We start from the raw sequence: 20,766 nt of genomic DNA, 5'->3' as shown, positions 1-20,766 counted from the left end.
GCTCACATCAGAAAAGAAAGAACGAGATTCAATTCCCACTGAGGCATCATGAAAGGAATAGGAGGAAACATGTGAGTGATTCCTTTCAAGAATCTATTTACAGCAGGGGACTTAAAAAAGGAAAGCTGATCTGGAAGCCTTAGAAAGGCGGAAATGGCAGAGAGATAGCCTTTGATAGTGCCCAGAGTAGTGCCCTGCTGGGCCAAAGAGAGAAGAAAAAGAAGAACATTTGAAAGAGGGGCAGAAATGGGATCCACAGACTTTGATGTGCACCATGCCACAAACGTATTCAACCTGCAGGCGTATATCGTCTTAGTGGTCTGTGGCTCTGCAAACGCTGTGGGACGCCCCTTCCGTGGCCGCGAAAGGCAAAAGGCGGAGGAGGCCGGGCGGCCGACAGGCCCAGGGACTTGACCGTAGCCCGTGAGTCCTTGAAGCGCTCCAACGCGCTATCTACCTTATGACCAAAAAAGGCGAATGCCACCAAAGGGCATGTCCAAAAGAGTGTTCTGGACATCCCCTGAGAAGCCAGTTGTCCTCAACTGGGCCAAAGCGCCACCGTCGTGGAACTCGACCTGCCCAGTGAGTCAGCGGTATCCAGCCCACAACGTATGGTGAACTTTGCTGCGTCTCTCCCGGCCGCAATCGCCTGGGAAAGACAGCACCCTCAGCCGCGACGGGCGAGGGGAAGTCGAAGAGCGACTATGCTTCTTCTGCTTCGATTTACCTGACCCAGAGTGCGAAGACTTAGATTCAGAAGAATAATGGTGACGACTCTGCGACCGGTCCCTCGACCTCCTATGGGACCTTAAAAGGCACGGAGCCGACTGCTGGACTTCAAGCTAATTCTGGGACCGCTCCCGTAAACTCTTCGGCACCATGGCCGGGCAGTCGGGCACAATTTGGGGTCGTGGTCACGCCCCAGGCAGTAGAGACACACACAGTGTGGATCCGTCACCGACATCATGCGGTGGCAGTCTCCACAGTTCCTAAACCAGGCATCCCTACGACACCAGGAGTCGATCGACTCGAAAAGATGAGGTAAAAGGCCTCAAAAATCTCAGTCATCCAAGTGACTGGGGGTACTTCCTCTTCCCAGATTTGCGCTTGTTGGTGCGGAAAAAGAAAGGACTGACGTCCGCGCTCATGGGCGTGTCTAAGTAGCTCCGACGATGTCTTCCCATTGCCAATGGCGCCAACGATGCACGCGGGGCTGCACGACAACGTCTACCAAAGCGCAGGGGTACTGCTCATGAAAAAACTTTCTGGATCCAGTCTGATGCCTGGGGGCAATTCTAAGGTATGTAATCTATCACTACGTGTTTCTTTCCGATCAGCTCGCCAGTGCCAGATCGCTTTCCCAAAAAGTACACAATTGTTTCCTCAATTGGCAATACCTTTAGCACTCAATATTTAAGTCCCTAGCAAATGGTATCCCTGGTATCTAGGGTATGAGATACTAAAGAGGGTTCCCAAGGGCTGCAGCACCGATTGTGCCACTCTAATGGACCCCTCACAAAACTCATACAAGACTGCTATTGCATGCTGCGTGTTTTGGTACAGACTAAACTGAAAAGATGACATGACACACATCCCTGTGTGCTCTGTCCCCTAACACTGCATGCAATATCTGTAAGTCACCACTACAGCAGGCCTTACAGCCTTATATTACATGTGAGGACATATCTGCATGAGCATATCTGTCGCAGCCACTCAGCCCTACCATACAAGTGAGCATCATTATTCTCAGCAAATTTAGGGAAATGCTGGATGGTGGAAATTTGTGTCTGGCTGCAGATTACAGGACTTTTCCTCACAGAAATGCAAGGTAAATGTGTTTTAGGAAAAGTTTGAGGTTTGCATGGGATTCTGGGTTAAATAAACCTGGTGAGAGCAATGCAAGTCACCCCACCCTGGACTCCCCTGGGTGTCTAGTTTTCAAAAATGTGATGGTTTGGTAGGTTTACCTAGGCATTGACGGAGATGGGGCCAAAAATCCACAGCTAGCCACCTTGAAAAAAAACATGCATTCTGCTGGGTGAAATATGTCGTCTCCTAGGTCACATTTTGGGGCGTTTTGTGTTGCAGGCGCAAAACCCAGCCACACAAGTGTGATGCCATTTTTATCAAGCGACTCAAAGTAAATACAGAATAGTAGTACATTTCTTATTATCAATTGAATAGCTCTACGTTTGTGCCTTTCAAATATCAGCAAGTGTGTAACACAGAAGACTTTTTACAAACTGCCTTCCGAAACACATGCCAGGATGGGTACCCATAAAGTTAGAGAGGTTCAAACAACCACTGCTCTTAATTAAACTCAGTACCTGGTATACAGTTAAGCCATACAGAGTTTTACTTAATACCCTATCGCCATTATCTATAATGTATTATATGAATTGCTCTATAGTCTGTACACAATGAAAAAGCACTATAAGGTGCAGCTCAGCTGTAGGCTCTGGGTACCTTTGATTCTTAGAGAACTACAAGCACACTACATCACCACACCAGGAAGGGTTCAGCGGACGTCACAGAATATTGCTTTTGAGAATCTGCCATAGTAAGAACAAGTTACACATGAAAACAGACAAAATGGCTGTTTCTTTTTTCAACTTCAACTTTAACAGTTATTTTATTTCAACTGTTACTTTTTATGCAAAAACCTTAAAGGATCTACACTTATGACCCCTTGCTGAATTCAGAATGTTCTCTAGTTTTCAAAAATGTATGGCTTTCTTGGATCCATAATGGGTTTCATACCCGTTTCCAACACAAACTGGAAGTAGGGTGAAAGCACATAAAATAGGAAAAATGTACTATCTTCCAGTAAAATGTCAAAACTGTGTTAAAAAATTATGTTTCCTGAATCAAGTCTGACTGTTCCTGAAAGCTGGGAAGATGGTGATTTTTGTTGGTCATTTGCAGCAAACAAAAAACTAGACACTTTCTTCTGTAGCTCGTTTCCCATTCTTACCCCAAAAAACAAAATGTAGCCATATTTCTGCTGATTTCTCAGTCCACTACAGGGAAATCCACAAACCCCGGGAGCCTTTAGAATCCCCTGGACGTTGGGAGGGGTGGGGGGGATGCAAATCTAGCATGGATACCTTATGTAGAAAAAAAAGTCATGAAGCAGTAAAGCACAAACTACACTAAATAGCCAAAAAAGGTCACAGCACAGAGGGCTAAAGGCCCAATGGCTAAGGGATTAACAACCTCGTTTACAGGACTTTTGAGGCACCAAAGGAGGGACGGGGTGGGGGGCAATAAAAAGTCAAGGCAAGAGGAGTGCAGTCGGGAAACACAAAGCAAAGAGAACTGAAAAATTTTCAACAGCACAAAAATTACTGTCAACCATTTGAATGGTTGAGATCTGGCATGAAAGAAGGGATAAAATCCGAATAAAGCAAAGTTGGATTAGAAGAGAAAAAAAGCATACAATAATTCGATCATAAGGAAAAAGCTAAAGGGGCAAAAATAACTAGAGAGGTAGACACACATACATTATTGTTTTTTCTTCAAGACATTTTCACAAGGAGCCCGCGTTCATCCCTAAATCTCCACAAGAGTTACTCACCCAAGCCCTCTGTTCTCCGGAGGTAGGAAATATGTTGGAAGTTCTTCTGGAGAAGGAATGGAAGGAAAGGATTTGGCACAGTTGGATCTTTTAGGCCACAATGTGTCCTGCTCATCCTAAAAACAATGAAAATAACAAGTACAAAAGGTCAAAAAACAACGTGTGACTCTCGCTAATCTCACCTCGCAATCACCAACGAGTTACAAGCAGGGTGAATTTATTTTATAAATATTCTTCTCCAAAAAGGAAATAAAACTTTTCAAAAAAAGATTAAACAAATAACAATTAGTATCAGAACCTGCCAAGTGCATCATTCTTGCAAGAGTTCTTGTGTGCGACAGCGACCGCGAAAGGTGTGCCGAAACAATCAAAATGTACCTTAAGAAGGAGCAGAAAACAGTAGTAATAGATATTCATGAACTGACAGATTTACATAGGAATGTTTTAATTACCAAACGAAAAGCAAGGTTTTCCGGGCTACAGATATGTAACTGAAGTGATTTTCATCTATGGGTGAGATAAAAAAAAAGGTTTCATATCCTACCCGTTCTCATTTTAGGTAGAGTTAACAGAAAACAGAATGAAAAGATTGGAAGGCGGGTGGTGGGGACTTAGTTGAGGGTTAGCTGCAGCGGTAAGTGGGGGCGGTGGTTGGTGCACATGAATGAAAACAACCCCCATTTGTGAATAGCCCTTATGGCAGATATAAAGGCTTCAGAAAAAACGTTTTTCATCAGAGAACCAAAACAAATTAACCAGGTTATCAGAGAGATTTTCAGAGTAGCAATCCTAAAACCAGCCTCACTACAGTGTTATGAATTAACCGAAGAGTACGAATCATATATTTAGGTAGCACTGGATAAGTCCTTGTGCCATAATGAAGGCGAGCAGAAATTATAACTTTAAATAGTTTTATGGTGTTCCGCAAAAAGTGAAAGAACAATAAGCAGATTACCTACAGCCAATCAGCTGGATAAACAGAAAAATCCTGTGAAAAATGATTTCCAGGTTCCTTGCATCTCGAGCCCCAGCTGGAATCTCAACTGTAAGAGATGGTCACCAAATGATGGTCTTTAGTTGAGCAAGTCTTGCCAACAATTACCACTTGAGTATGTTGGAGAACTAGACTCGTGTTGCAGTTAGCCCCCCCCCACACCTTTTGCCCCCTTTTTAGGTCTTGCCTGCATTGCAGCACATGCGCTGCTCGCTTGTGAGATCTATTGTCATTGGTTTTCTGTTGGGCTACTTTGGGAGTGGGGTTGGTGCACCCCCTGTCTCCCTTAGGCCTGCCCACCCGTCTGTTGCTCGTCATGCGTGCGTTGTGTGCTTGCCTCACGCTCCAGCCCCCCCTTCTCTGAGAGGCTTGTCTGGATCAGAGTCAAATTCATGTCAGACCCGACCGAGGTTATGTTCCGAAGCTGTACTGACATACCTGGCCCCTGTTCAATTAGATTCAGTCAGAACAGCCTTTGCCTCAAAGCCGCAGCCCAGCCCCCCCAACAATTTTTTAGGCCGTTGATCGGTTGTGCCTCCGTAATACTACGTTTGAGTCTTTCTATCAGTCAGCCATGGAGGTGTGTCTCTGAACTGGTTGTGAGCTGCTTATGTGAAAATATAAACTCAATTTAAATTTTCTCAGTTACTTGTGAAAAAATGAATTCTATTGAGTTTGTACTCCTTCTCCCAGATTCCCTCATTAGTCTCTTATTCTGCCAGTGTAACAGATGAGTAGGGCAGTACCCATCAGCGTTTCAATACATAATTCTCTGTCTAATAGCTCACTATTTTCAAACAAAACCCATAGGATGGGCAGGCTATGCATCTTCCATTCCTGGGCTATCGGACGGATTACTATTGGAAGGGAATGTTGTTTCCCTTGTATATTTGCTCACATAATTCAGTGGGCCTTGTTTGACTCTAGTTCCTAAACTCTGCTACAGCGCCGGTTCCGAACGGGGAACATCTCTGCAGCAGAATCTTCAGTGGTTTCATACGAAGTTTTCTGCTGCTCAAAGCAGGCAAAATCTCCACATGAAGCACTGGAAAAAACACGCAGGAATTAGCACCTGTTATTTCTTTACCCCCGATTTAATCCCATGGTGAAATAATAGGGATTACTCCGGGCCACTCATAATGAGAGCCTAAAACGTCTGTTCAAATTAATCTCGAAGAGCAGAAGTGAAATAAGTCCATCCTTATTTATATTTCTGTCTGCAATTTTGTTCCTCCAGGAAAAACAAGCATTTGAAATGCAATAGGTCTCGCATTTAAGCGAGATAGAGCTATTGTCATTGTAAAGGACTGCCTTTTATTCATGTTTTTGTTTTTAAAACATAAATAAAAGGCATTGTCATTTAAAATGCCAATACCTTAAACTCGCGTAAATGCAAGAACTATTGCATTGCAAATGCTTGTTAGCTGCGAGATGCTGGGTTTCGACTGACAGTGAAGTGAGGCCTGCTAACCAGACCTAAGTGCCAGTGCTCCTTCCCAAAAACAAGGTGTTGTCTGATTGTGCTACTATGGGCAAAGGACTTTAGCACCCCTGTAAGTCCCTAGTAAATGGTACCTCATGTACCTAGGGCAGGGGTATTAAAGGGACCATTGCAGGCTGTGCAACATGGTACCATAAGTGACAACATGACAAGACACACTCCTGTGTACATGCCAAAGTCACTGCATCTAATATATGTAAGTCACCCCTAAGGCAGGGTGCATTATATTTTATGTGAAGACACATCAGCATGAGCAGATATGCCCCTGTGATGTCTGCTTCCATTAATAGATATTGCAAGTGAGCAGGGAAACCATCTTCAGGTATGTACTGGACACTGGTCAAAGTGAGTTACCCAGCTACATAATTGGCTTCACTGAAACCTATGGTGGTTTTTTTTCTGTAGTTTTATACAACGCAAACTTGACCCAAAGGTATTAGAGCGCCTTACATGAGCAACAGTTGCGTTAGACAAGGACAAATGGTACCACTGGTACCCAGGGCAAGGGTACTAAAGAGGGTCCCTAAGGGATGCATCATGTATTATGTCACCCTAAGGGACTCACACACAAATGACCTGCATGCTGCCATTGCAAACTGTGTGTCATGGTGTAAACCAAATGTGAAAACACAACATGGCATACACCCTGTGTAAACACAAGGAGATGATGGACAGAGCGCTGAAAATGTTCAGACTCCCACCCCCTGTCACAGATCTGGGTTGAATCCATCATCATTCTTTAGCTCACTTCACCACCCCAGTTCAGACCCAGCGATATGCAAATCAGTCTTGACCCTGTGTCTCATGGGAACAATCCAGACCGAACTGCTAAGCCAGGTCTTCAATGGACTGGAAAAAAGATTCCTGAGACCTGTTTCTGGGTATTACCCTTCATTAGCCAGGCCGGTATTGGGCTAACACCCCTCTTCAGCAATGCTAGCTTGAATCCAGTGGCAAAGTGAGCAAGGGACCCACGTCTGGTCATACCCTACCAACTCAGGGTGAACAAATCATACACAAGGAGATGATGGACGGAGCGCTGAATCTTTTCAGACACTCATCCCCAGTCACAGATCTGGGTTGAATCTATCATCATTCTTCAGAGGTGGTTTGGCATTTTGGGCTGGCCTGTTCCCATGAGGCACAGGGTCAAGAATGATTTGCATATAGCTGGGTCTGAACTAAGGTGGCGAAGTGAACTAAAGAACGAGTGATCAGGGAAGCCATCTTAACACCTTCGACGCTCATGACGAGCTCAGCTCGTCATGAGGTACACCTCTCGTACACTCATGCCGAGCTGAGCTCGTCATGAACAATGGGAAACAATAATGTTCAGCACAGGAGGGGAATACCATCAGCATTGATGGTGTTAAGGTATGCACTGGACACTGGTCAAAACTAGTTCCCCAGCTACATAAAGGCTTCACTGAAACGGCTGCAGTTTGGGATCAAACCACTCGTATTAATGAACCCACACTGATTCCAGTGATGGACCTGTTAATATATGCACCCATAGGGCATCATGGAGGTGCCCCCTTAAAACCTACCCACTACTAGTGTGCTGACGGACTGGTCTTAGCCAGCCTGCTGCCATAGACGAGTTTTCCAACCTCTATCATATTCTGAATTTTAAAGCGCTGGTCCTCCCTGAACCCGAACAAGAGTAACCCAGGCTCACCATGCCACTGGAACCAAGCTAAACAAACAAATTGCAAGCTTTCCTCCCCTTTGTGTGTTTCATGTACCGCCCTAAGTGGCAAGGGTATGCCTATACGTGGGTCCCGTGCTCACTGTGCCACTTGACCGAAACTATACATGGCTGATGAGTCCCTATCGGAGCAAAACAGGTCCTAAGTTGCTTGAATTCTGGTGCAGTGAAGACTTGGCTTGGCAGTTTGAGCTTGGATGTTCTCATAAGCAGGGTCAAGGCTGATTTGCATATGGCTGGGTATAAACTGAGGTGGCACGATGAGTAAAAGAAAGATGGGTTGGGATGCTACCCCGAGCGATCACCAGTGGATAGACAAATGAAAAAATTCCTCCCATTTCCTTTTGTGTGTTTCCATTTCCATTTTCTTGCATTTATATCGCGCATAAATCACCCGAAGGTCTCAGAGCGCTAGCAAGCAAGGAACCTCTTGACCCTCAGCCCCAAAAGAGCGAGGGCAGCTCATACGGCTAGAAAAGCCAGGTTTTTAGCTGTCTCCGGAACTACACATGGTCAGGCTCTAGCCTGATCTGAATCTGAATGGGAAGAGAGTTCCAGGCATCTTGGGAGGTTTTACTGAAAGCTCGGTCACCGTTTCGGACTGCCTTGCTGGAAGATCGTAGCCTTCTGGCTGGAACGTGGGTCTTGAGCTTGTACTCAAAATAGGACGGTCCATGACCATTAACCGATTTATGGACTAGGCAGCATAGTCTAAACTTTATGCGTTTTTGAATGGGCAGCCAATGCAGTCTGAAGGCAAGGGACTGAGGGGGAACGAGGGGGTAAATCAAGTACTAGCCTGGCGGCCGTATTCTGGAGGACCTGTAGTCGTTTTAGAAGTGTTGAATTGATGGCTGAAAAGAGAGCATTTCCATAGTCTATCCTGTTAACAATAAGTCCCTGAATTAGGGGCATGCGTGCTGAGAGTGGGATCCATTTGAATATCTTCCTTAAACTGCGCATCAAACCGTAACTGGTACCTGCGGTTTTTCTGATGTGCTCAGACATGGTTAGCTTATCATCGATAATCACTCCAAGATTCCTGACAAAGGGCTTGGGGGCTGGGCAGGGACCGAGGGATGCTGGCCACTAGTCTGGCGACCGGATTTTGTCGGCTTTACCGAACAATATGACCTCGGTCTTTCCTGCATTCATCATGAGGTAGTTCCTGGTCATCCATTCGTGTATGTCGACCATACAGTTTTTGAACCTCCTTTTGATGTCGTCAGGGTCTGATTGATGTTGATAAGGATTTGAGTATCATCGGCATAGGATACAGTTCCAAAACTATGTGCTCTGATGACCTTTGCCAAGGGGGAGACATATAAATTAAAAAGGGTCGGGCTCAATATGGATCCCTGCGGAACACCCTTATCGTTATCATAGTAAATGGAAGAGTGCGAGCCTATCTGGACCCTGGACCTCCTGTTACCTAAATAGCTTGTCAGCCATTGAAGTGCGGCGCCCTCGACACCAACCTCTGCAAGGCGCTCTAATAGAACGCGATGCGAGATGGTGTCGAAGGCTGCAGACAGGTCCAACAAGATCAATATAGCCGATTATTTAGAGTCCAAAGTCAGTCTGATATTGTCCACTACCTCCAACAGGACCGTTTCAGTGTTGTGAGATACCCTGAAGCCGGACTGGGAAGGGTCGAGGACTTTGTTGGACTCAAGGTGGGTGACAAGCTGTTTATTTATTAGGGCCTCCATAATTTTTCCAAATAGTGGAAGAAAGGAAATTGGTCGATAATTGACAGGTTGATCTGGGTCAGCGGATGGCTTTTTAAAATAGGCTGTATTACTGCCTCCTTCCAGTGCTTGGGGCCGGAACTATGAAGTAGGGATTGATTGAGGATAATGGTTAGGACAGGGATCAGTGCCGGGGAGAGTTTGGATAGAACTTGCGGAGAAGGCAGGGTCTCCTGGGGCTCCAGACTTCATTTTCAGCAAGGTTTGGTCCACCTCTTTTTCTGAGAAAGGTGATAACTCTCTTAACGTGGCAGTCTGATGGTTGGAGTCATTGCCACTATTGACGTCTGGGACAGCGGTCTGATCAGTTGACGTCGACTGGGGGAAGCATTTGTGGATGTCATTAACTTTCTCATGGAAGTAAGAGGCTACAGATTCTTCCCACTCCTTGGTATCCGGGGGTACCAGCTGAGAACCTGATGGATTTGTGAATTCCTTAACAATGTTAAAAAGTTCTCTTTGTGAGTTGGCTGCTGACGTGATCCTATTACCTAGGTAGATTTATTTTGCCTCGGCTATTTCCTTCATATACTGCTGGTGTGCAGCTTTATAGGTTTCCCTATCTTGGACACTTTTTGTGTGTCGCCATTTCCTTTCTGCCACTCTGGTAAAGAATTTTATTTGCTTCAGGTCTGGCGTAAACCATGGTGAGTTGTTCTTAGGGGGTTTAAATGCACGTGCAGGAGCGATGTCATCCAATGCAAGAGTGATTGCTGTTTCAAATTTCATGGCAGCTAGGCTAGGGTTGGTGTTTTTAGAGATGGTAGGAGGAGTGAAGTGGGCGGCAAAGGCGTCCATGGTGATCTCATTCCATGGCCTGCTCTTTTTCGGTTTGGTCGGGCAGGTTGCCAGGGCTTGTATGCTATTGATGGCAAATTTTATGATAAAATGGTCGGACCAAAAGACTGGGTCGATCTGTGGGATCACAATCTTTGGGGAGTTAGTGCAGACAAGGTAAAGAGTATGGCCAGCTATGTGGGTTGGGCCTGTTGGGAGTAGGCGTAGCTGTAGGGCGTCCAAGTTGGTAGTTAGGTCTATGGTTTGAGGATCGAGGGCTTGCTCGAGATGGTAGTTGACATCTCCTAGCAAGAGAAAGTTTCCTGTGGCGAGGGCATAGGGCGCTATTGCTTCCACCAGTTTTTCAGGGAAATGGGTCTTGGACCCAGGGGGCCTATAGATAAGGGCTATCTTCCATAATTCTTTATTGCCCACGGTCATAGTGGCAATGAGCATCTCGCCCCAACTTTCGAGGTAGGGGTCGTTTATATGGATTTTCATAGATGCCTTGTGGATTATAGCCGTTCCACCCTCCTTTTTTATGCCAGCGCGGTCAAGCCTATGTATTGTGTACACGGGGGGCAGAGCTACTGCAATGTCAGGTGCTGATGACTCCTGGAGCCAGGTTTCCGTTACGAACAACGCATCCAGGAGAGCCCAGGTTTGTAATGAGTGCTTAGCCATAGATCTTGCATTGCAGTATAGATAGACTAAGTTAGTTTGGGGATTGGAGGCGCGGTCAGTTTGACGGGATTTTTGTATTGGTAACTTGGTTATCGCTGGTTTTAGTTGGGAGCTGGAGTGCCTGGCTGTTGGTAGAGGTCGTTTGACTGGATTGAAGCAGTGTATTTCTACGTTTGTGTATCTGATGATGCCCATTTCACAGTGCTGACCGTGGGGGTGAATCAGCAGAGTCAACGGACAGACAGGGTCCCTGGCGTCTGGAATCGGCCGGGAGCGGACGGGCGCAGATGGGCTTGTGAGTCCGCTCGGCGCACTGGGTTTTGTAGGTCCAGTGGGCGGGACCGCAAGCGTGGGGCTGGGGCTAGAACGCTGACCCTGCTTGTTCCAGGGAGAGCGGCACTGCCAAGATGGTGTGATCCCCTCCGCACAAACGACACAAGCCGCGACGGAACAGGGTGCACCACAGCACAGGTAAGCAGCTGACAGTAATATCACAGTGCAACAAAAACGTTCTTAGTCAACGATGTGCAAAATGACAATATTACAGCAGGGAAATTAGAGCTATGTAGCAGCGAGATTAAAAGTTAAAAAGATGGTTTCCCTTTCTACAAAAAAACATGAGCAGCCTCGATCCTTAGGAGTCGGATCTGAAGGTTAATGGCCTGTGAATTTAGACAAGAGACTGGCTCAGCATCCGAAACTTCCTTGATGTAGAGAGCAGGGTGGAAGAATTTTTCAAAGACTTCTAAAGGATGAAATAACATCAGCGAGATAAGGTCATAGATAAAAATTAAAATACATTTTAAAAAAAGAAGAAAGGAAGTTTATGTTCGTTAGAGTCCAATGTTGCTTTGAGGCAGATTCCTAGTGCCGCCGTCACTTCTTAGCTCAGGATCCTTGGTTCAGCATTTTGAATTCTACCTCTGTGCTTCTAGAGTATATGTAATGCTATAGATTATATATAGACCTGTGTGGATTTGACTATTTGGTGTAAATTTTTAAAAACAGGGTATGGCTGTTGTAATCCACCTCACAATACTTAATGCTGAATTTAAAAGAAATAATGTTGTTAGCTATTTGTTGATTTTATATTTGTAGTATGCTTGTGCAGAACACAATGAAATATTTGCTATAAGTGGGGTAATCCTATTTTCCTCAGAACCAGAGTACATACAATAAATAGTGGTTCTTGCAGACTTTTTTTGGGAAAACTCTCTAACACTTAGCGAAGGCAGTGTACAGTCCTGACGGGGTGAAAAAAATCAGAACGTTACACAACAACAACTTTTAGCCCAGATGGATAAAATGATCATTTTTTTCAGATGTATGCTTTGTATGTGGATAGTGCTCAAAATAGAAAGATAGTGCAGTGCAAGTGGGAAGTGACAAAAGTGAAATGCTAAAGGGTCTACTAAAGAAATTAGGTAAACATTAGATATATGGTACATTTCAATGAGAGACAAATGAATGGAGACATTTATGTGTAGTTCACAAATTATATGTACAGTTCAAATAAATATAGCGTTGAAGTTTTGACCCAAAGGACAAACAAATTAAGATGATTTTGTAACTAGATCTTCATCAGGACTAAAGAAGTAATGGACCTTCTGAGACGTGGAATATGGTGCTGTGAAGAACGAGAAATGGAGAGGACAATAAATTATAAACCATAATAAAGTGTGGGCTATAGAACTGAGATCTACAGTCAAAACACTGACCAATGCAAAAGTTACCTAAAAATAAGTGATCTAAACTGATTCATATCATGAACGATTAAATTGTAAGATGGGGTTATTTCATCCACCAAAATCTGTAATGAAATTAGATAAATTATTAACAGCATTCTTACTAGAAAGGCAACTATAGTAACTCGAACCCTGTTGCTCCTGAGCAGCGCAAAGTTGCTGCTTCAGAGAGAAAAAAAAAAGAGAGGAAGCCCCCATAATTAAGTGGTCTTGGTTGAAGCGAACGTCTGGGGACAGGCAGGCTGTCTGTCCTTAACTTGAGGTGTCAGACTGGAAGAGCACGTGAAACAGAAGGATTCAACGGTCATCTGACTTCATAATTAAACATGAAGGAGGAGGAAGAACCGGAGCTGAGAGCGTTTTCGATAGACCAAACATCGGAGGAAGAAGACGAGGGAGAACGAAGGCTGGGCTCCATTGCAGCCCCCACGAAGCCAGGAGGCCAAAGACCCCACGAGCCGCCGTGCCACGTTCCCAGGGGAGGAGCGTGGCTAGCACAGGTACAGGGCAAGTTCGCGGGGTGGGTGGGAAGAAGAGACCATCCGGACCTCTAAACGTGAAGTCTCCGCCACCCGCAAAGTAAAAAACGAAACCAATTCAAGCCTCAATTCAAAAAGAGTAACGTAGCCAGACTAAAGGTCAGGTATGCCCCCGATAGTGAGGACTCTGCTTTTGAGCAGGAAATGGTCAGTGACAATCCTAGACAGTGCGGCAGGAGTCACGATCGTATGTTGGAACCGGATGGATTGTCTGTTGGGAGTAACGCTGAGTGAACATATCAAGGTGGAAAGTCCTGACACCAGGGTAGGTGTCCCACATTTGTATATGAAATACAACTCTAATTGGAGGGAGATATACCCAGAAACATAAATGTTCTCTTTTGGGAGGACTTACCCTACTTTTACGATATTCTTTTGGCTGAAAAGGAATGGCCACCTGATTTCGTAATGGAGTGACCAAACGGGGAAACAGTAATTCCGACTTTGTTCCTGAATCAGTAAAACATTTATATGCCAAGGAGTGGGAGTTAGCACTAGCTCCTGGGTTATACCACAGCCATGTGGGGTGCGATGATGGTTCCCCTCTTCATGAGATCCTACTGAGGATGACTCCAAAACCTCAACGATAGTACGCATTAAACATGAAGCTACAACTTCTGGCTACTGTGCCGATCCGCCAAACTGCCATTCCTAAAACCTAGCGACCCCCATATGACACCTATGACGATGACATTTATCTGACGAATAAAGACCTTATGGCACACTTGACAAGAGTAGCTCGCATCATTTTGGGATTAGCTCACATTGTCTACAAATTACATTTTTAAAAATAAAAAAATCCGGTTCTCAATGTCCTTTTTCTAGGATATGAGCTGTCAAGTGAGGACAAAAGGCTTGCAACATACAACTTAGAGAAATGTGCATTGCTTCAACCACCAACTACATTGAAAATACTACAATCCATAATAGGATTCCTAAATTTTGGCAGAAAATATATTCCAGAATACTCAGAACGGGTAAAACCCTTCTGCGACTTCATACGTCCAGATTTTTCAAGCACACATTGGACACAGGAACAGACAAAAGTTTTACGTTCTGTACAAACCAACATGCTAGCTTCCAAACTTTTACACACATATGTGAACACTACGAACAAGGTTATCCGCGTCACTGCAGGAACATCAGGGTACACTTATGTCACGTTAAGAAAAGGTGGCAATACCAATAGCATATAAGTTGTATTTATACACCAATGCTTAAATGCGTTTTGAACATACTGAAAAAATACTCACAGCGGTACAGACTGATCTAGTGAGAGAGCGAGCCCTGGATCAGGGTAAACGCATACGTGTCGTAAAGCTGGTGCAGACCTTAGAGGAAGTCCATAATGGATATAATTGGCTAACTCACTCATTGCAACATATGTAGACTACAGATTTGATTCTACATTACAAACACAAGCTTTTCTGCAGTATGAACAAGAATATCCTCTGCATAATGAAATAGTGCCTCTAGATCATTATGATTACATCATATCTTTATCATTGATTTGTAGAGTTTTATTTAGTGCGAACTAGACCCAAAGGCATCAGAGAGCTTCACAAACATTGCATAGTCGTAGTAATAGCTTTACAGATTAGGTGGACTGTGACGGGGTGGGAAAACCGAGTGAGGAGGTAAAGACAAATAGAGACTGGTGGACTGCTGTATCTCTATTTCCTCCTCTTGTCCCCTTTCAGCACGAGGAATCAACCCCACATTCACAAACTTTATTGAGCGCTAGCTAGGAACAAAAAACCGGTGCCTTTAATGGGGGATTCCTGCCAGACGAGGACCCGCCCCCAAATGACGTCCAGGCCGTCAAGAACAGGGATTCCCAGGAAGCCGGGGTGCAGTGCCACCGGAGAGGAGGAAGAACCAGAGCTGAGAGCGTTTTCGAGAGACCAAACCTCGGAGGAAGAAGATGAGGGAGAACGAAGGCTGGGCTACATTGCAGCCCCAACGAAGTCAGGAGGCCAAAGACCCCACGAGCCGCTGTGCCACGTTCCCAGGGGAGGAAGCGTGGCTGGCACAGGTACGGGGCAAGTTCGCGGGGTGGGTGGGAGAAAGAGACCATCCGGACCTCTAAACGTGAAGTCTCCGCCACCCGCAAAGTCCTTGTAAATAACCCCGTCCCCCATCCACGAGCACTAGAGCACTGATTCCCGTCGTACTCGTGTGTCAGCACTCTGCGCATTAGTGTGGTGTCTCCCTCACTCTCCGGTTTATATGCTTTCCAGTAGGACAAGTGTCCTGACATCTCTCTTTATTTCTTTGTTATACCCGACCACCTCTTCTGCCTACCGGACATCCGGACCAAGGTGACCGCCTGACAGAAGCCTCCAGACCAGACCAGCTTCCTTACCAAGCAGCCCAACGCCCATCTCCAAAACGGATCCCACCAGCTTTGCTAAACAGAGACTGACCAGTAGACAAACGAGCGTTTGGTAAAATAAAGCCATACTTAAAACGACCTGGCCTACTCTTCTTTATTGATACCCCGCCACATGGACCTAGAAGCAAAACAATAGCGGTACATAATGAGACAAAAGACAACACTGTTATCAGGAGCTGGCATAGGTTTTGAAGAAGAGACAGTACATTAACAACATGTATGGAGAATACTGGGACCAGTAGTTAATACATTTTTGAGGAAGATACAAAACATAAATAAATTATTGCTTAGCCTTGCATACATATATTGGTACAGGGTTACATTGCGAGAAAGTAGGCCTGTGTAAGGCCAAATAACGAAATGGTTACATACCAGTAAGAGTATTTTTGCAGCTTGAAGAATTTCCGGGATACACATGCTGTGCATTATTTTGCCATCTAGTGGTTGGGTCTGGAATGGTCATGGTTTCTTTCTTCTTTTTTAGGTCTCGCCTCTCAATGCGCATGCGCATTGAGCAGAGCGAGACTATAGGCACTTAAAGAACAAGTTACTTACCTTCGGTAACGATATATCTGTAAGAAACATTAGTTAGTGTTAGATTCCTTACCTTAGAATATCCCCAGGCGTCAGTCTGGATCCGGAAACTTTTGCGTAGCAGTACCCCTGCGCGTCGGTAGGCGTCGTCTGCAGGCGTCCCCTGCGGCTCCGCGTCCGTCGTCGGCGTCGTGCGCCGTGATGACGTCGCTGGAGTACATAGACGCCGCCTCCGCGCGCTGACGTCAGTTCTTTGCACACAGCATTTCCGCGCCAGGAGACGCAGAGCCATGAGAGAACCAACACTGGTGCCATGTAAAAACTAGGGCCCTGAAAGGGATGACCTTAACCCTAGGTATCAGTTCGCAGAACGGGGAGGATGGGTGGGTTCGGTAAGGAATCTAACACTAACTAATGTTTCTTACAGATATATCGTTACCGAAGGTAAGTAACTTGTTCATCTGAAAGAAACACGTTAGTGTTAGATTCCTTACCTTAGAATACATACCCCAGCAATACCAACCCCGGTGGAGGGTCTGCGAACCAATACAAACTACACCAGAAAGTCCTGGAGGACAGAACGGCCAAAGAAGCCATCCCTCCGGACTTGGCTGTCCAGGCAGTAGTGCCTCGCAAAGGTGTGCAGCGAGGCCCACGTAGCCGCTTGGCAAATGTCCTGCAAGGGGACTCCCCGGCCCAGGGCAGTGGTAGCCGCCGTGGCCCGAGTGGAATGGGCCCTCAGCCCAACAGGAGGCTCCTTCCGAGCCAAAGAGTAGCACGCTTTGATGCAGAGGACGACCCATCGAGAGATGGTTCGTTTACAGACCGCCCGTCCCTTCTTCGCACCCACGTAGCCAACAAACAGTTGGTCATCCACCCGGAACTGGCGTGTGCGATCCATGTAAAATGAAAGCGCACGTTTTGGGTCCAGACGATGGAGCCGCTCTTCATCCTTTGAAGGATGCGGAGGCGGGAAGAAGGAAGGGAGGGTGATGGACTGCCCGATGTGAAAGGCCGAAACAACCTTGGGCAGGAAAGAAGGTCTAGTCCTCCGTGCGAGTGCCGTCTTGGAAACTCCAACGCGCAGAACTGATGACATTGCGCGTTCTCTTCGGTGGCGAATAGATCTAACCAAGGCTCTCCCCATTGCAGAAAGATGCCTTGCGCCACGTCCGAGTTCAGACGCCATTCGTGATCCATCGAGCACCGACGGCTGAGTTCGTCCGCCCTGGCGTTCAGAGAACCTGCCAGGTGTTGAACCGTCAGAGTCACGCCCTGACGTTCCAGCCATTGCCAGAGGCGCAGAGCCTCCTGGCAAAGGGTCCACGACCCCACACCGCCCTGTTTGTTGCAGTACCACATGGCGGTGGTGTTGTCGGTGAACACCTGCACCACACTCCCGTTGACAAAGGGGAGGAATGCCTTCAGTGCCAGACGAATCGCCCGCAGCTCCAATAGGTTGATATGGAGCCGGGACTCCGCCGGAGACCAGATGCCTCTGATCTCTGCCTCTCCCAAGTGGCCACCCCAGCCCTGGAGGGACGCGTCCGTCACGACAACGTGCTCCGGTTGGGGAAGGGAGAGGGACTTGCCCCTGACCCAATCGCGGTCCGTAAGCCACCACTGCAGTTGTCTCGCAGTGCCCTCCGAGATCAAGACGTGGTCGGACAAGTTGCCCTGATGCTGGGCCCACTGAAACTTCAGGTCCCACTGCAGAGCCCGCATCCGCCACCGAGCGTGATGCACCAGAAGGATGCAGGAAGCCATCAGTCCCAGCAGCCGCAGCGTCAACCTGACCGAAACCCGGGATAGCGGCTGAAAGATGGGAATCAAAGCCTGAATATCCCGAACCCGCCGTTCCGGAGGATAAACCCGAAACTGCGCCGAGTCCAGAACCGCTCCGATGAAAAGGAGCTTTTGAGAGGGACACAGGTGTGATTTCGGCACATTGATGGAGAACCCCAGGTCGTGCAAGAGGTCTGCCGTCATCTGAAGGTGGTGGACGACTGTCTGGGGCGAGCCCGCCTTCAACAACCAGTCGTCTAGGTAGGGGAAGACTGAAACCCCCAACCTGCGCAGATGGGCTGCGACCACCGCCATCACCTTTGTGAACACCCGTGGGGCGCTGGTAAGGCCGAAGGGGAGCACGATAAACTGAAAATGCTCCTGGCCTACCGTGAACCGCAGGTAACGCCGGTGGGCCGGCAGGACGGGGATGTGAAAATAGGCGTCCTGCAAGTCCAACGCTACCATCCAGTCTTGTGGGTCTAGAGCAGCCAAGACCTGAGCTAACGTCAACATCTTGAACTTCTCCTTCCGGAGGAAGCCGTTGACGTTCCTTAGATCCAAGATAGGACGTAGGCCCCCCTTGTCCTTCTTGGGCACCAGAAAGTAGTGGGAATAACAACCACGCCCTACTTCTGGCCCAGGAACGCGCTCGATGGCCCCCTTGGCCAAGAGGGCCGTAACTTCCTCCTGCAGAAGTGTCAAGTGGTCCCCCGACACACGGTGGTTCTGCGGTGGCATGGCTGGAGGAGAGGTCTCGAAGGGGAGGGAGTAGCCCCTTCGGACGATTTGCAGCACCCACCTGTCCGAAGTGATCGTGCGCCAGTGAGCGTGGTGATGGCGAACCCTGCCACCCACTGGCGTCACATGGGGCCGAAAGCACGGACTAGGAGGATTTTGGGGTAGATGCTGCGGGGGAGGGTGTGGTCTGACCCCGCCGTTGTCCCCGACCGCCACCACGGCGGTTTCCACGGCCGCCACCGCGTTGGAAAGATTGTTGCGGCGCGTGGCTGGCAGAACGTGTGGGGGCGCCCCTTCCTTGGCCACGAAAGGGACGAAACGAACCCGGTTGCTGACGCTGGGTCGAGAGACCCAAGGACTTGGCCGTGACCCTGGAGTCCTTGAAGCGTTCCAGCGCGTGGTCCGCTTTGTCACCGAACAGGTGACAGCCATCAAACGGCATGTCCATCAGGGTATTCTGGACATCAGCCGAAAAATTGGCGGATCTCAGCCAGGCGTGGCGACGAATCGCCACTGTCGTAGACATAGCTCTGCCCAGCGAGTCGGTCGTATCAAGACCACACCGAATTGAATATTTCGCTGCATCTCGGCCTTCAGCCACAGCCTGACCGAGCTTAGCCCGCACCTCCATGGGGCATTCTGGCAGCAGCTCCGCGACCGTATCCCACACAGAGTGGGTGTAGCGGCCCAAGAGGCAGGCGGTGTTGCAAGACCGCAGGCCCAAACTAATGGACGAGAAGACCTTTTTGCCAAACTGGTCATACCTCTTGGATTCCCGGTCGGGCGGGGCCGACGGGAATGCGGACTGGGAGGTCGAGGCCTGGATCACCAGACTCTCAGGAGTGGGGTGGGTAGACAGGTACTTGGGGTCGTCCGGACAAGGACGGTGGCGCCTGGCCACGTTCCGATCCACAGGCGCACCTGAAGCGGGCCTGGACCACGTGCCCAACAGAACGTCAGACAAGGCTTCATTAAACGGCAGCAGTGGCTCCAGTGGGCATGACTGCGGTTTGAAGACCTCGGTGAGGATGTTAGGCCTCACGGCCGCGACGGGGAGCTCAAGGTGTAAGGCCTTGGCAGCCCTCATCAGCACCACAGAATAGGCAGCTCCCTCCACCGATGCCACGGTTGGAGGAGAGATCAAACCAGGGTTAGGAGAGTCGTCCAAACCACTGGCATCCCCCAAGTCACCTGTCCAGTCCGGGTCATACTGGCACTCGCGAGCCAGAGGGTCCTCGGACCCCTCCCAACCTTCACCGTACTCCTCATCCTCTCCGTATTCGGAGTCAATGATGAAGACCGGCTCCTCGGGGTTCATGGGCCCCATCGGCGCCGGGACCGGCGTCGTGCGACGCCCGTCCGGCGCCGCGTCCGGCGTCGGAGAAGGTAAGGGGACGGCGCCGCCCGGAGCCGGCGTCGGAACCCCACCGCCGGCCGGAACCGGCAGTGGAGAACCGGCGCCGCGCGGGGGCGGCGTCGGGGGTAACCCCGATGGCAACGGCGCCGGGGAGGCCGGAAGACCAGCCGGCGCCGATCCCGAAGGCCCCTGCGGCGCCGGGGTCGGAGCCGTCGGCGGCGCCGGGGCCGGAGCACCCGACGGCGCCGAGGCAGGGACACCCGAACCGCTAGGGCCCCCAGACGGTAGCACTGGGCCCGAAGGCGCCGTAGGCCCCGTCGGAGAAGCGAGCGCCCTCATGGCCATGAGGAACGCCTCGATCTCCTCAGGCGTCGCGCCATGCCCAGGGACCGGAGGGTATGAGGCAGGCCGCGCCGGCGACTCTCGCGGAGCCGCGGGGTTGGGGTCACCCGAGCCCCCGGCCGCATCGCGCGAGCGTCGGGGGGAGTCGGGGGTACGATGACGACGCCCCGACTTCTTGTGCTTCTTACCTGACGAGCCTGACGAGTGGTGCCGACTTCCGGAGCGCCCGGCGCGGCTCCGCGCCCGCTCCCTCGAACGCTCTCTCGACCTCCGGCCGGACCGGGACCGCTCCCGGTCCCGACGTGGGGCCGACACCCGGAGCTCCAGCAGCTTGCG

At 48.7% G+C, this 20,766-nt stretch overlaps 1 protein-coding gene across 1 annotated transcript in view; it reads right to left on the bottom strand.

Moving 5' to 3' along the window:
* TTC17 (tetratricopeptide repeat domain 17) overlaps positions 1–20,766 on the bottom strand; it is a 575,315-nt gene that overhangs the window by 248,168 nt on the left and 306,381 nt on the right. The window contains exon 12 of the mRNA XM_086959610.1: positions 3,578–3,693. Within this exon, the coding sequence (XP_086815736.1) occupies positions 3,578–3,693 (116 nt within the window). The remainder of the gene's footprint in view (positions 1–3,577; positions 3,694–20,766) is intronic.

This window comes from Lissotriton vulgaris, chromosome 2_2 (assembly GCF_964263255.1).
Source record: "Lissotriton vulgaris chromosome 2_2, aLisVul1.2, whole genome shotgun sequence".
Classification (NCBI taxonomy): Eukaryota; Metazoa; Chordata; class Amphibia; order Caudata; family Salamandridae; genus Lissotriton; species Lissotriton vulgaris.
This window is presented reverse-complemented; position numbering and strand designations above follow the sequence as displayed.